The sequence below is a fragment of the Perognathus longimembris genome, chromosome 13, assembly GCF_023159225.1.
Source record: "Perognathus longimembris pacificus isolate PPM17 chromosome 13, ASM2315922v1, whole genome shotgun sequence".
Taxonomy (NCBI): Eukaryota; Metazoa; Chordata; class Mammalia; order Rodentia; family Heteromyidae; genus Perognathus; species Perognathus longimembris.
The window spans coordinates 63,660,372-63,676,654 of NC_063173.1; the positions used below are offsets into that span (position 1 = coordinate 63,660,372).

The following is a 16,283-nucleotide window of genomic DNA, read 5'->3' on the forward strand; positions in this document are numbered from 1 at the left end:
CACTTTACTTTTTTTTTTTTGCCAGTCCTGGGGCTTGGACTCAGGGCCTGAGCATTGTCCCTGGCTTCTTTTTTTTGCTCAAGGCTAGCACTCTGCCACTTGAGCCACAGCGCCACTTCTGGTCGTTTTCTGTATATGTGGTACTGAGGAATCGAACCCAGGGCTTCATGTATACGAGACAAGCACTCTTCCACTAGGCCACATTCCCAGCCCCGTAAGGTTTACTTTTAATCTTGCCACCTTCTCCTCTTACATAGACTGCTTCATTGTTGAGGTCTTTGTTCACAATGAAGTGAACACCCTTTCCAGAAGAGGCTTGAGGTCCCTCAGGCAGTCTTCCCAGCAGGTATCCTTGCGACAGGAAGGGCTGGCTGCAGCTTCCTCCTCCAGCTACCTGGCTGAATGCAGGGAAGAGCCCTTCAGGACGATGCTAAGGTTGTCCCCAGTACTTCAGTTACTGCAGGTGATTTCCAAGGCCCATGTCTCTGCCATACCCGCCAGAACTCCCACTGTCCCTATAGTAAGTGTCCTCCAAGGCAGCAGTAGGCCTTCTTGAGGACTGGGCCCATTTCCTGGGTTTGGGGTTAACAGGAAAGTCCAAGAAGAGGTGACTTTGGTGTTCGGTGTCAGTGCCATGGCTGGAGAGGGATCCAGATGCCATTGCTTGCAGACTAGGTAACTCAAAGGGTCATAAAATGTAGAGTTGGCCTCTCCTTTCTCAGATCTCTGATATCTGGGCACAACCTGCTGTGATACAGAGGTAGAGTGGGGAGCAGTGGTCAGAGGACATAGAGCTGGGGGGTGGGGAGGAGAAGTGTCACAACTCTTTTTCAAAATACTGAAGTGGGGGTTGCAGAGCTCAGAGGGGGTATATAGCTGAGGAAGTGTAGAGCTCAGAATGACACAATAGAGCCAGTGTACACAGACTGGGAGATAAAGAGCTTAAAGGACAGAGAGCTGGTAGGGTATGAAACTCAGAGGGACACAGAGCTGAGAGAGCAAGATTTCATAGAACACAGGAGGCAGCACTGGGTGTGTGTTCAGAGCTGTGGGTGGGTGGCAGCACAAGTGGATATAGTTTTCTTGAGGAGGGCAAGGGCAGCTCACAGCTCAAAAGCAGTACAGAATCAGAGGTGGACAGTGTTGTTTCAGTCTCACCACTTGTTAAGGAAAGAGTGGGTTGCTTGGCGGGTCAGAGAACACAGGTAAAGACCCAAACAGTAACTAAACTGGTGGAGCTCAGGATTGTGCTGTCTTTATCTTATCAATAAAACAAAATCCAGAAGGTCATGTGCTCAAGATGTTGTAGTGAAGAATGAATCCAGACTAAGGTTCCTGTTCTAGGCCAAATCTGCTCTCAAATTCTAGGGATTAAACAGAAGACTAGTCTCTAGCTGGTGACCTAATTCAGCCTCAGAAGACCCTTTTCAGGAGGGAACTTCAGATGATTGTGCCTGGTTCTGAGTTTGGTTCCCCAAGTTCAGAAGTCACGCAGCACAGGAAGTCAGACCTTGTCCTCCCTGGCTTCTGAACAGAACTGTTCCAGAGATCTACCTGTTTACCTCAAAGGAACTTAGTTGCTATGCCATCCTGCATTGCACCCCAGCATACAGCCAGATAATGGAAAGTGAGGGCACACTTATGGCCTGCTGGCAGCCAGCTAGAATCTTGAGTCCTGGAGCCCAAGGCTATTCCTCCTACAAGGGACAGAGGCTAGGAAGCTGGCTAACACTGACAAGTGGAAGGCAGATGGCGACAACAGCTGGCTCATACCAGAAAAGGAGGCAGGGGCAGCCCTATCTAGCTGTGGAGGCTGCTGACACTGAGCTCCACATTGCAGGACTTTGTGGATTAGGACAGTCAAATTTCCTCTGGAAGTCAGGCTGGAAGCTTCTAATGGCCCAGGGGACTCATGTGTGCCTTTCTCTGTCAGGAACAAGCTGCTGGGATCTTGACCTTTTTTAGCTTCCTGATTCCTGCAGGCTGGGTCTTATCTCGCTTGGAAAGCTATAAGAAAGGCTCCACTAGCATGAAGGCTCTGCAGCCACACTGCACACAGCCCTCAGATTACAATAAACCCCTTCTCCCTATTGTTCACATTGATTCTTGTTTTTCCCTCTCAGCCTGGGTAGCCTGTGGACACACAACCCTTGCTCATGTCAACAGGGCACAATGGGATGCAAAAAGCCTGCTTGGAGGAGGCAAAGGTGACTAGGGTGTGATTGCCTGGACCTGTGAAGGCATGGAGTGGGCTGAAGAAAGAAGGGGATACTAACTATAGTGTCAGTACAATAAAGACAGGACTTGTTTCTTAGGTAACCGAGTACAGGGCTCTGCCCCAATTGCATGTGCGGTAATAAGAGAGGAGGTAGAATGAAGCCCTGAGCCCCTCTAGTTCTAGGGCAGGTTATCTTTAGGTACAGGGTTAGCCTGGAAGCTAACCCCAAGAAGAGAACTGTAGGCAGGACAAAGCAAAGGCATTTATTATCAGAACTTTTTTTTTTTTTGAGTTGTACTGGTAAAGATCAGGTAGGCAAGGGTGAAAAATACCAATTCCCATCTTGTCCTTTCTCATCACCTGAGCCCTGAAGGACCCTTCCACCACCCAGGCTACAGACCCACCTCACAAAGAGCCTTTGCCTGTGGCTGGGTCTGAATCAATGATGACACTCTGCTTTTAGAGGACCAGCAGGACCCCAGCCCCCAGTGCAACTGAACAGATAATATTCTCTGCTGCAAGTTTCATGGGCCACGGAAATGCCTCCTTGGGTGATGCAGGGCTGAAGCTTAGGGGGCCTAGGTGAGGATGTCCTGAGCCTGGTGCTCCACCAGCATCTCCATACTCTTCACATCAGTGCACCACAGCTCCAGCCGGTCCTTCATCCCTGTGATCTGAAGGCAAATCAGGACCACATCGTGTGTCAGGACATGTGCGGGTCACAGGCAACACAGGACAATCTTAAGTCTCCAGATCACTCTTGGGGCAGTGGTAAGAATGTCAGAGCTGGGGGTAGGGTTATGTGTGATATGATCACCCTTGTGATTCTTATCGCAAGGACATTATTAAAGAAAACAGGTACGAACAGAGGAAATCCGCAGGATTGAATTTCCAGCAAACATGAGTAAGAAGGATTTGAGCTCAAATCACAAAACCAGGAACACATTTGATCTAAGTACCAATTTTGAGATTACAAAGTATCATCAACACAACTGGCATGCTGTCATTCTAAGCTTCTAAATGCAGTGCTCAAACCCTAGGCACATTAAACTGACTTCCTAAAGTAGTAATCCCATCTCTAAACCTCATGTTGAACAGAGTGGGCTCCTTTTCCCTCCTTCCTAGATGGCTTGTGTCCACATGAGGCTAAGACTGTACAAGTACAGCCTCACCCTACAAAGGTGGAGAGATGTAGTCACCTCACCTGCTGTAGATCCAGCACTCGGGGCTGCACCCAGGTCATGTGCACCCGTTTGTCCACTTCATCAATGCTGCCTCTCACCAGCCCCACTGAGAGTGCCTTCATCACCAGCAACTCCACCTGTGTGAGGGCCTGTTTGAGAAACTCTGGGCACCCACAATACTGCTTCTGCTGTCGGGGGGACATGCAGGGGCACAGTGCTCACAGAGGTCACCACTTCTGCCTGGAAGATGCACATTCAGAGCTGCCTGAGCTCTTGAATAACCCAATTCAAGAACTGTACCTCATTCACTGTGATTTTAGCACTTTTGGCAATTTCTTCAAAAGTAAGCTGTCGGTGGTTGGCAGGCCGTGTGAAAGTCATCTGAAAAAAAAACAACTCAGCTATTGAAAACAATTGTTTTCAAATAAAAATGGTCAGACAACTGATTAGTAAGGATTTTTTTTGTCAAAACTTATTCTGAAAACAGATCACCTTCTAAGTATCCCACATACTGAAGTTTTCCTAATTGATGTAATGTGTTTTACTATGAACAAGGTATGTGTTTTACTATAAAGAAACACCAGTCAGGAAAGGTGGGAGGGGCCTTCAAGATCCAGATAGCCAGATAGTAGCCTAGACACATGGGCAGATTGCTTCCTGGGTGCTTCTTACCTCCATCAGGCACAACAACTGGATCTTCCTCAGAAGCTGGGCTTCATTGGCTGCTAAATCAGGCTGTGAAATGCAAAAAGACAGATGATATCTCTCGTGTTTGGGCCGGTCCGGGTGAGTGTGTATGTGTATGCATGCGCGAGCTGGTCCTGGGGCTTGAACTCAGGGCTTGGGCACTGTCCCTGAGCTTCCTTTGCTCAAGACTAGCACTCTACCAATTGAGCCATAGTGCCACTGCTGGCTTCTTGGATAGCTTAATGGAAATTAGAGTCTCACAGACTTTCCTCCCTGGGCTAGCTTTGAATTGTGATCCTCGTCCTCACATTTCAGCCTCCTGAGCAGCTAGGATTACAGGCATGAGCCACCAGTGCTAGGCTTAACCTAGGCTTTATAATGGTAGATTGAACAAAAAGAAACTGGGCAAATCCAAAATTTTATACTGTGGGTTGGTAAGATTCATTGACAGCTCCAAGTATCAATAACTTCCTTTAATGCAAGAAATAAGAGAGACTCTTATGAGCTGTTACTACAAACAAGGACTTTGTGAAACAAGATTTGTACCGATATCACAAACAGTGCCAGGCACCTCCAGCCTCCTGTGGCGTAGGCACCTCTATGAAAGGACTTGTCCTGTGTTCCTAGAGGCTCTGAGTGGCACTGCCTATCTATCAGCATGGTGCAGAACTCCTCTGAGGAGCCCCTGAGTTCTGGAACTTGTGCTGAATCAAATAACAAGTGACTGGTTTATAATGGAAAATCATATTCTAATACGAACTAGCACTCTTTTGTGAGGACTGTATAATCTCCCCTGCCAAGAGACCAAAAGGCTATTAGGTAAAGCACAGTAGTTGATTACTTAATTCAAATGTGTAATAACATCCTCTGCAGCAGGCAGTGGTTTGCAACTATAATCCTAGCCCTTTGGAGACTGAGGTGGGAGGACTGCCTGATTTACAAGTCAGCCTGAAAAACATAGTGAGATCCCATTTCAAAACAAGGAACAAAAATGAAAATATAGCCTTATACTCTCCCAAGGGCAGTCTCAGCAGGAGCATTTCCACCATAGTCATCGGTATAATGACCTTATTCTCCCCATAAACTGCTATAGGTAGTCAGTTGCTGTTTTTTTCCTCAGGGTGGGGTAGGGTGGGGGTGGCTACTGAGGTTTGAACTTAGCCTTATGTTTGCTACACAGGTTGTCTACCACCTATACCATACTCCCAACCTTTTGCTTTCTTTACTCTTCAGGTATGGGGACATCAGAGATGGATACATTGACACATCCACTCATCCATGGGCCTCAGACAGTAATCATCCTTCACAGGGCTTTCTGCACAGCTGGAGGCTTGTAACATGAAGACTGGCTTATTGAGATGGAATCTTGCTAACTTTTTTGCCTGGGCTGACCTCAAGCTATGATCTTACTATCTTTACTTCCGAAGTAGTTGGGATTATAGGTCTGAGCTACTGAACTCAGCTTTTTTTTTTGAAGCCAAGGTCTTCTAATGTTGCTCAAGCCAGTTTCCAAGTGTGAGGCTCAAGTGATTGTCTGCAGCTGGGACTATAGGCATGTGTCACTCTGCCAGCATTCTGAGTGCACAGTTTTGCAGAGTAGCCAGTACATAGACTACAGTTAAAGGCTGACTAAGTCTGGTACCTCTTGCCTTCTCAGGGACCCTTCACTCATACCCATTCTGCTTCATTATATATGAATCTTGCAAGTTTAAACATTTAGGAAATGAAAGTTTCAGGAAAATACATAATCAAGAATACAACCACAATTCCAATTACAGTTAACATTTCAGTAATTTTGCCACTAGTAATTTCATTAAAAAAGGCTTGGCTTATCACTAAGCAGTTCTTTCTAACTCCTACAACCACCAAGGCTCTTTGTGTGCTCACCCATTTTGTGGTCCCTGCTGCACTGCATTCCTGGAGAATGACTTCACCCTCCTTCCACATTCTCCTCTCTTTCTCAACACTAACCAACTGCCTGCTTATGTTGCTGCACAACCATGTTTACTCAGATTAGCAAACATACTAAGCATTTGATATTCCTATACTATTCCATATATGTTTCCCCTGGAAGCCTTGGTAACACCCTTTCATCCAGCACTGAAAGAGGTGTTAGTTCTGTTCTTCTAGTCCAAAGGTCAGTTCTTCCCTCAGGTGGTTGACACCTTTTCACCTGCGTCTTCAGTGCAGATCAGTGTGTACTGATCTTTTACATACCTTCTACTCTTTCTTTAGGGTTAAGCAGCAGTGACCATCTAATGCCTTGTTCTATGAGAATAAGACCTGTAGTGCTACTGTCTCCTCTATGCCCAGGCCCCATGGGTGCTAGGCATGTGTAGGGAAAAGGCTGGGTGAATACTTGTTGAGTAAGTGGACAAATATGGGAAAAAACAAGGGCCAGTGGCATATGGGATTTACCTGCTGACCCCAGGCAGTCTTAAGTGTCTGGAACCTGTCTACATCGCCGCTGTTGAAGGCATAAAGGGTATCAATCAGCCATTGCCGGTCAGTGGTCCTCAGTGACTCCAGCACAGGGTGCATGAGCTGTGGAGATGAGATATCAGCTGGCAGAAGTCAGCTTCCCCCTCCCCTGCTCCATCAAGGATTCTGTACCAGGTCAACTTACAAGTTCTCCAAAGTTAAAAACTCCCTCGCCGAGAAGTCCCGCGAGCCCCAGAGTGAAGGCTCTCTCCTGCTGCTCTGACACTATGACAATGACATACCAATCACATCCAAGTCCTGTTTGGCTTTGAAAAGCCAAAAAAGTAACAAAACATAACACAAGTAACAGAAGCCAGTCTTGGTACGAGTATGCCATCCAGCCTCTTCCTAAAGTGTTGAGTCAATCTGGGTCACAGTAGGAATCACATATAAATGAGGAGTTTTATGGATGGAGCATTCAGGTCATTCATTTATTATTTTTTCCTAAATGCAGGTAAATTTGTTCAACATTCAGTTTGTACTCCCTGGTAACGAGTTTCTTAGAACCATCCCTGTCCTGCTATGGAGAATAAAAGTGCCACTCAACTGTCCTCATGTCACCTCAGTCTACATTTCTTCAGACTAGAATGAGCCAGCTTCCTGTTCCCTTGACATCAAGCCCTTTATTCTCTGGGCAGCAGTATTGCTTTTCCAGAATATTTTTCTTGATCTGCAAAGCTGCATTAGCATGTTTTAGAGTTGCTGGCCCTTTAGCTTCACTAGCTTATTTTGAGATGTACCTAGACTATGCTGTTCTTTTTTTTGTGTGGGGGTGGGTGGGCTTGAACTCAGGGCCTTGGTGCTATCTTTGAGCTTCTTTTACTCAAGGCTAACACCACCCCTTGAGCCACAACTTCACTTCTGGCCTTCTAGGTAGTTTTAGTGGAGATAAGAGTCTTACCGACTTTCCTGACTGCCTGGTTTTGAACTGCGATTCTTAGAGTACAGGCACGAGCTACATACTTCCTATTCTTTCCCAAAGCTCTGGACAACTTTCTTTCTGCTTGTCAGATCCTTGAAAGACTCTAATCCAAAGCTTCACTTTCAGAAGCTCTCAGCTCTATGGAACCTCATGGGACCTCCATCTTGCAGGAGGTCAGGAGGTCCTTGTATCACATACTATACTTCCTGTAAGACCTCTGACTTAGGTAACAGTATGGACCTGGAGAAGAATGAAGGGATTAATAGGACTTAGTCTTGCTGTCATCCAAATGAAATACTGGAGACCAATATGATGCACAAGCATGTATAATCTTTCTACCTTTTGGTCAGAGGATGAACCTACCTGAATTAAGCTGAACCTACTTCCTCTAGCACCTCATAACTGCTGTGCTCAGCAATATGCTCCTGTGTGACATGCACTGTAAAGGATTTGTTACCTGGTAGATCTTTGATGTCAACGCAGCCCAGAAACCGCAGAGCATCCTTATAGTAGGATGCATGGTTTCCAATTGTTTGGTAGTATTTACTGGAAAGGTCATAGAAACGACTGTGAACGGATGTCACACCAGGGAGGCTGCTGAGCATCTCTTCGACATCTTCAATTGTCTCCTGTACACAGGGAGTATAATTGTCTTCCAACTTAAAGATCCAAAAATAACAAAACCAAAAAGCGTATACTACAAAGTGGGGCAATGATAAATGTGACATTAGAAAACCTCCAATAAATTTGCAAGAGTTCAATAATGTAAAAATATCAAGGAATAAAGGCAGGGACCATTAGGAGTTTGGGGGCTCACATGCCTCATACTGATATTTCTCTAGAAACATACTTGGGAGACTGTTCACATACATTGGAAACTAGGCCTAGAAATAATAAGTATGTATAGAAGCAACTTATAGGATACCATATTTAGAAGTTGTGAAATAATACATGGTAAAAAGAAAGCTTGGGTAAAAGCTGCCTACATTTATACATGATGGCTCTCAAACCAGAAGAGACTATGAGCTACACACATCTGCCTGGATAAGGAAGAGGCATTGAGAGGTCCCACTGAGGAGGAGCATGGGTCGAGAGCACAGTGGTCTTACTGCATAGGCTGCTCTGCTCCTGAGCGGGCTGGAACACAAGGGTGCCCTGTTACAGAATTCCTTAGTGTCTTACAGTGGCTATGTGTCTTAAATAAAAACAGTCTAACAAGTATGCCCAAGAGCCAGTACTAGGAAACAATAAATAAAAGACTTTTTTTAAAAAAAAAAAAAGGGAAAAATCCTACCCAACCATCTTATTTTCATTAATATCATGGTTACCAAAAAACAAAAACCAAACCAAACCAAACCAAAATACATGCAGTCTCTGGTTAATAAAATGGACTGATTAGCCAGGCACCTATAATCCTATGAATCAGTAGGCTGAGATCTGAGGATCAGGGTTCAAAGCCAGCTTGGGCAGGAAAGTCTGTAAGACTTTTATCTCGAATTAAACATCAAAGAACCTGGAGTGGAGCTGTGGCTCAAGTGGTAGTGCAAAAAAGCTCAGGGACAGTGCCCAGGCCCTGAGTTCAAGTCTTAGGACTAGTCCCCCTGCCCCCAAAAGGACTAACTATGTACTTTGGTCTCACTGTTAACTGTAATCTACGCTTGTCCCTCAAGCTCAACAAAGACAAAAGAAAGACAAGGCAGGAAACTTCAACAACAGTTCTTGAGGCAGAAAGAGGATGGAGGAGCACATGACCTGCCAGAACTGAGGAGGCTGCACCTGGCCAGCAAGAGCCCAGGAACTTCACCCAGCCAAGGCAAAGTGCAGATCTGATAGAATGGGACAGCTGTGGTCACACTGGCAGTGTTCTTTTGTTTAAGGGTAACAGCCTTCCCATAAACAACTCACTATTATGTATACACACAGACACACGATTAGGCAAAAGTGGCAAAATTTAGTCACTGGGGAATGTGGATTAGAAACATGAGGCTTAGCTGGGAATATGGCCTAGTGGCAAGAGTGCTTGCTTTATATACATGAAGCCCTGGGTTCAATTCCCTAGCACCACATATATAGAAAATGGCCAGAAGTGGCGCTGTGGCTCAAGTGGCAGAGTGCTAGCCTTGAGCAAAGAGAAGCCAAGGACAGTGCTCAGGCCCTGAGTCCAAGGCCCAGGACTGGAAAAAAAAAAAAAAAAAAAAAAAAAAGAAACATGAGGCTTAGCCCAGTTCAGGTCCTAGATACTCAGGAAGCTGAGATCTGAGGATTAAAGTTCAAAGCTAGTCTGAGCAGAAAAGTCTGAGACTCTTATCTATAATTAACCACCAAAAAGGCAGAAGTGATGCTATGACTCAAGTAGTAGAGCACCAGCCTTAAGCAAAGAAGCTAAGGGAGAGCACCCAACCCCAGAATTCAAAACCTAGTAGCAGCACAAAAAAGAAAGAAAGAAAAAGAAATATGAGTCTCTGCTATATTGCACCTTAAAAAAAAAAAACTTTTAAATCAACAGTTAAAGAGGAAGGGAAGTTTTTTTTTTTTTTAGTTTTAAACCACATAAATTGGTATTATGGTAATCTTACCTTTGTAGCCTGTAAGTCCCCAATGTTTAGTTTTAAGGCTCCAATCGCTGTTTTACACAGGATCACCGCCTCATCACTACTTTTTACCTAACAGTATCAAAAAACAAGAGAACCTCAGAGATGGGAGCAGCAAACTCACAAAGTAAGCCACTAACTGGGTCACTGATTTGACTTTCATGCCAGATTTAAGACTTCTAAAAATGAACAGAAATTACAAGTTACATTTATTTCCAAAAGTGCTGTTAAAACTTTACATTCACCTTCTCACGAGTCTTTTCCAGAAAAGTAAGAGCCACGTTAGGATCTAGAAGAGAAAAGAACAAAGTCAGGCTCACCAACAGCAGAGTTTCTTTTCTACCAGCCAATACACCTTTATGCTGGCAGGATAATCTTTAGGGTTAGACCAGAAGGTATAATAAAAATGTAACCCAGTCTAATTTTTTTTTCTCTCTTTCTTTCCTTGGAGGTATGAAGGATTGAGCTCAGGGCTTCATGATTGTCAGGCAGGTACTACTCTACCACTTGAGCCAACCTCCAGATCTTTTGGCTTTAGGTTATTTTTCAAGTAAGGTCTTGGACCTTTGCCTGGGGTTGTTTTGATGAGATAAATCCTATCTCATTAAATTTTTACTGGAACCATAATCCTTCAAATCCAACTACCCAATCTAGTAGTGTAAGTGTGTGCCAGTGAGGTTTTTTTTGTTGTTGTTGTTGTTTTTTGTTTGAGTGCTGGTCTTGGGGTTAAACTCAAGAGTCTCAGTGTTGTCCTGAGTTTTTTTGCTCAAGGCTAGCGCATTACCACTTGAACTACAGCTCTATTTCTGGCCCTTTTGGTATTTAACTAGAGATAAATCTCCAGACTTTTCTGCCCGGCTAACTTCAAACCACTACCTTCAGCTTTGAACTGCAACCCTCAGCTTACAGGCATGAGCTACCGGTGCCTGGCTTTTTTTTTTTGGCCAGTCCTGGGCCTTGGACTCAAGGCCTGAGCACTGTCCCTGGCTTCTTTTTGCTCAAGGCTAGTAGCACTCTGCCACTTGAGCCACAGTGCCACTTCTGGCCATTTTCTGTATATGTGATGCTGAGGAATTGAACCCAGGGCTTCATGTATAGGACGCAAGCACTCTTGCCGCTAGGCCATATTCCCAGCCCCTGGCTTTTCTTTTTTTAAGACAAGGTTTTACTACATAGCCTAGGCTATATTTGCACTTGTGATTCACCTACCTTAGCCTCCAAAATACAAGGATTCAGAGTGTGCACTCCCCCAGCCAATCTGATACTTTCTATCAAATTACATTTCCATTCAATTAAAAGCATATTTCTAAATCATTTTAACTGCCATTTGATCTGTTCTACTATGAAACAAAATGAGGCTTACCAGTCATCTGTCTAACCACGTGAAGGATTATTTCTACCAGGGACAAAGGGTTCACCCTGAAATAAAAACCAATAGCTTTTGAGTGTCAAAAAAAAAAAAAATCAATGTATCTATCTTCAGAGTAAAAAACTAATAAATGAGTTTTTACCTGTGTTCAAATTCACTAATGAAATTTTCATAAAGCTGTGAAACCAAAACAGGAAGAGTAAGTACAGGATGTCTTTCATTCTGCAAAATCAGATGTCAAACCATTATTTTTAGTTAAAGAAGCTGCACTGGTGTTATCAGTTCCTAAATTTGTAAACCATAGTGCCCATCATACAAAGCAGCCGAGGAGATGGCAGACATGAACAGATTGCACTAGTTTCTGAAGGGCAAAGTAGAAGGTGCTGGGGATTAGACTCGTCTCTAGGCCAGGATGAACTAGAATAAAACTAGGGACAGAGAAAAACACAAGAGAGAACACTGAGACTACTGGAAGCCAGAAGTCTGGGAGACAATGGAATAGAGTGTTGCTGAGGATACAAAGACATGCCAATAAGTTGGACCAGGCATGATCACATGTGGGCTGGGCACAGAGAAGGCAGGTTGACAGTGACCTCTGGGCTTGTGGCTAGGTAACTGGGGAAAGGAGTGTCCATGATGGGCAAAGAAGGGAGAGGAAACCTCCAGATAACTTCAACTTTGAAGAGAGTGTGAAGTTTCTCTGGAATATGAAAGCAGCAAGATGGAAATATCCCTATGTCAGTTATTTACATTTGGCATACAATCACCTAAATAAAATACAATCATCAATCTCCTGACAAGGGATTATTCCTCAGAAAGTTTGTGGATATCTCCTGAAATTGATGGAGTACATAAAGAAAAAAAAAAAAGGAATTCAAAATTACTTCTAGTGACTGTATTAATGAATACTTATTTATTTCTTTATTGTCAAAGTGATGTACAGGGGGGTTACAGTTTCATACGTAAGGCATTGTGTACATTTCTTATCCAACTTACCTCCTCCCTCATTCCCCCTCCACTACTCCCCCTCTTAACAACTTTTGAAGGTCCACTTATCTACAAAAAAGTAAACTCAAATCTGCTGGGTGTCATATTACTACATGAGGGCTGGGGAAACACTTTGCCATGTATAGAAAAAATAATTCAAAAATAAGAATGCAAAGGATAACAATTGTGAGTTATACTTCACTATGCTGTAGAACCTTGGGATACTTGTCTTAATGATCATTTTCCCATATAATTCAGAATGCAATGGTCAGCAAAATCTTTATGCTTACAGATGATTGCAAGTTCTTTTGGGTAGTAGAGTGCCAAAGTTATGGATATAAACCATAAAAAGAAAGTTTCCAGATTTAAGAGGTGGAGAGGTAAAGTGGTAAGCTTCATTATGTGCTATGTAAAATAATGCATTAAGTGTTGGTGGCTCACACCTGTAATCCTAGCTATTTAGTAGGCTAAGCTCTGAGGACTGAGGTTCAAAGCCAGCTCAGATTTTGAACCTCAAAGTCCATGAGACTCTCCTCTCCAACTAACTAGAAGTGCAAGTGTGGTTCAATTGCTAGAGCACTAGCCTTGAGCAAAAAAGCCAAGAGAAAGCACAAGACTTTGAGTTCAAGCCCCAGTACTGGCACATATACTCACACAAGCAAATAAATAAAATAATATATTCTAGAAAAATAATTCAAGTTACAATAATAGGTGAACTATTAGTAGAAATCTTTGATTCATTCAAAATCAGAGACTGATGTCAGAGAAGATCTCAAAAAGCTTATGAGGAGCAAAGGTATAGAGATCTGTCAGGGGATTCAGGGAAAGCTGGAAAGTTTTTTTCCTTTCCTGTTGACAAATCCTTAATCTATTACAAAGGCAGCATATTATTCTGTTGCTCCTTCAACCCTACTACCCTCAAGCTTCTACAGAACTAAAGTCAGAAGTGTTTGCACAGGAGAATGGTAAGGAAGGGGAGCAAGGGAGTGAGAATTATCTAAAAGGTTCCTAAGGCAATTTTTCTATCATCCTCTATCTTGAACTTTCTATTCCTCTGAACACTTTCCCTGAGGTAAAATACAATAGCAACTAAAAAAAAAGCCAGACAAAGTGGTGCAGGCCTGTAATCTCAGTTCTTGAGAAGCCTAAGGTAGGAGGATCAAAGTTCAACACTAGCCTGGCCTATGTGAAACTGAAAGAAATCTGTGAATGAAGATACCTAGAGTTTTATTTCATTAATCTATATCTATCTAGCTTCTTTGTATGTGTACTAGTCCTTGGGCCTTAATAAACTCGGGGCTTGGGCATTGTCCCTGAGCTTTTTTATTCAAGGCTAGTGCTCTACCACTTGAGCCACAACTCTACCTCCAGCTTTTAGTTTATTGGAGATAAGAGTCCCACAGATTTTCCTACATGGGTTGGCTTTGAACTGTAAATCTCAGATCTCAACCTCCTGAGTAGCTAAGATTACAGGTATGAGACACTAGTGCCTGGCCTTTTTTTTTTTAAAGTGCTAGTCCTGGGTATTGAAGTCAGGGCCTGGGTGCTGTCCTTGAGCTTTTATGCTCAAGACTAGTGCTCTACCACTTGAGCCATAGCCTCACTTCCAGCTTTTCTGGTGCTTTATTGGAGACAAGGTTCTCATGGACTTTCCTGCCTGGGCTGGCTTCAAACTATGATCTTCAGATCTCAGCCTCCTGAGTAGCTAGGATTACAGGCATGAGCCACCAGAGCCTGGCAATCTGGATTTTTTAAAAAAAAGACAGTTCTCACTTATTGCCTTGGTCCTTGAACTTAAGATCCTTTTGACTGAGTCTCCTGAGTAGCTGAGGTTATGTGCCATTTTGCTGTGTTTCTTTTGTTTAGGTGGTACTAAGGATGAAAGACAGGGCTGCATGATAGCTAGGCATAAACTGCAACTCAGCCTCATCCCCAATTATGTCTAGAATCATAGAAACAAGAATGGTAGGTTTCTTTTCTTTTGGTGATACTGGGGTTTGAACTCAGGGTCTTGTGAATATGAAGCAAACACTCTACCAATTGACCACACCCTAAGCCCTTTTTCACTAGTTATTTTTCAGACAGGGTCGACCACTGTTTGCCTGGGTTGGCCTCAAACAGTAATTCTCCGCCTATAACTACCATGCTGCTGGCATTAGAGCTGTGAGCCACCATGGTCAGCTGAGAGAATGTCTGCATCTGAAAACTCTTCTGTAATTTATACTCTTATATCTGCTTCTACAGAAAAAAAAGAACAAAAAAAGAATTAAAAGTAGTAGCTATTCCCCAACGTTATAAAAATATATAGAGAGTACTTACAACAGTCCCTGGCATAAAGTGATTTGATTTCTCATTGTGATCATCGCAAAGCATATCTATCACTTTAAAAAGTCCTTGAACATATTCATATAATCTGACTTAGCATGATAAATTATTTACCTTAATGAGACCATCTCCTTGGGCAAAGCACGGGTCTTGCACAAAATCAAGCACCTGAAGTGTCAGCTGATGCCACAACCTGAAAAACATTATGTCCTTTACAGCTGTAAACTAACATGAAGCCACAAATATCTTCAACCTTGACAGTCCTAGCAAACAAATACTAACCAGTTTCTTTATTCTTTATAGAGCACAGTGTAAAGAATGCTAAGGCTCTGCTACTAATGGTTATGTTACCTTGAGTTCACTTATCCTAAGTCTCAGTTTTCCCAGCTATGAAATGGAAAACATCTTTCTAGACTTCAAAGAGTTATTGTCTCAGCTGGAAACAATGTTGAAATTATGCAGCTCAATACTGAAATCCAAGTTCTCCTACTTAGCCAAGTATCTCAGGAGAGGCAAGAAAACAGCATCAGTTTTCTCATCTGCGGATGAAGGATGAAGTAAGCTAAAATATAAAATCTCTAAGACAGTGACATAGCACATTTCACATAAGATAATATTTAATATGCAGGTCAAATGCTTTGAAAAAATATACCTACTATTTGTCAAACACTAAGAACTGCTAATATCAGAAGCCTGCTCAATATTATTAAAACATGTTGTGGATATTTGGGGGAAAGGCTCTATGTTAAATGTCCATGGTCAGCAGCAAGGTTACTATAGGAGTTGTTTCTTCACAGGGCAGCTCTATCCCAATGCTATTTATTTACTTATTTGATGGGTGGGCTGTAATGGGGATTCATGAGCTAAAACCACAGGCCAGGCATGACCCCCTTCACTGGGACCAGAAGGAAGAGGAGTTCAGAAGCCTCACCCAGTCCTCCGGGCTGGAAAGCAACGACTCCTGGACTCCTCAATGATGGGATATCACTAAGCTCCCTGTCGCCCCTCTTTCTCTGGGGTCCCGACCTTTCAGTTCCTCATTCCCTCCAGCCCGCTCGTCCCCTTTCCCACGACCCCTCCTCGGGTCGCCTGCACTCAGGTCCCAGCGTTCCCAGGCTTAGTCCCGGCCGCCGGCCCTCGGTCGTGCCCGGCGCCGGGTCCCTCGGGTTCCGTGCTCACTTCTTTGTGTAGAGCTCTTCTAGTCGGTGCCACACGGCGGCCTGCCCAGGCCCGGAGCTCTGGCTCTGCTGCAGAAAGCCCGGCACGTCCTTCATGGTGGCAGGAAACTCTCGGGGTCCAGACACAGCCGAGACGGCGGCGCGGCGGGGACGGCGGCCGGAAGTGCTCATTCACTCCCGGAAGCGCTCCTCTCAGCGTCGCGTGGCGCGTGGCATGCTGGGAGCACACATCCACGGGCGGCGCGCCGGTTGTCAGGGTAACTTCCCCCCGCCCCCAGCTCCTGGGTCTGCTTCGGGCAAAATTCTCCCCAGTTCCTGCACACCCGTTAGTGCTCTTGGGG

At 44.1% G+C, this 16,283-nt stretch overlaps 1 protein-coding gene across 1 annotated transcript; it reads right to left on the minus strand.

The window, feature by feature from the left end:
• Positions 1-2,462: 2,462 nt before the first annotated feature.
• Positions 2,463-16,111, minus strand: Psmd13 (proteasome 26S subunit, non-ATPase 13). The gene is made up of 13 exons (XM_048360991.1): positions 15,944-16,111; positions 14,879-14,957; positions 11,595-11,629; positions 11,447-11,502; positions 10,329-10,372; positions 10,069-10,155; positions 7,950-8,121; positions 6,716-6,795; positions 6,508-6,633; positions 4,075-4,137; positions 3,703-3,783; positions 3,423-3,539; positions 2,463-2,892 (listed from the first exon to the last, which is right to left on the minus strand). Exons 1-13 carry the CDS (start codon positions 16,036-16,038, stop codon positions 2,797-2,799), a joined length of 1,131 nt encoding a protein of 376 aa, XP_048216948.1. The 5' UTR covers positions 16,039-16,111; the 3' UTR covers positions 2,463-2,796.
• Between the last annotated feature and the right edge of the window lie 172 nt (positions 16,112-16,283).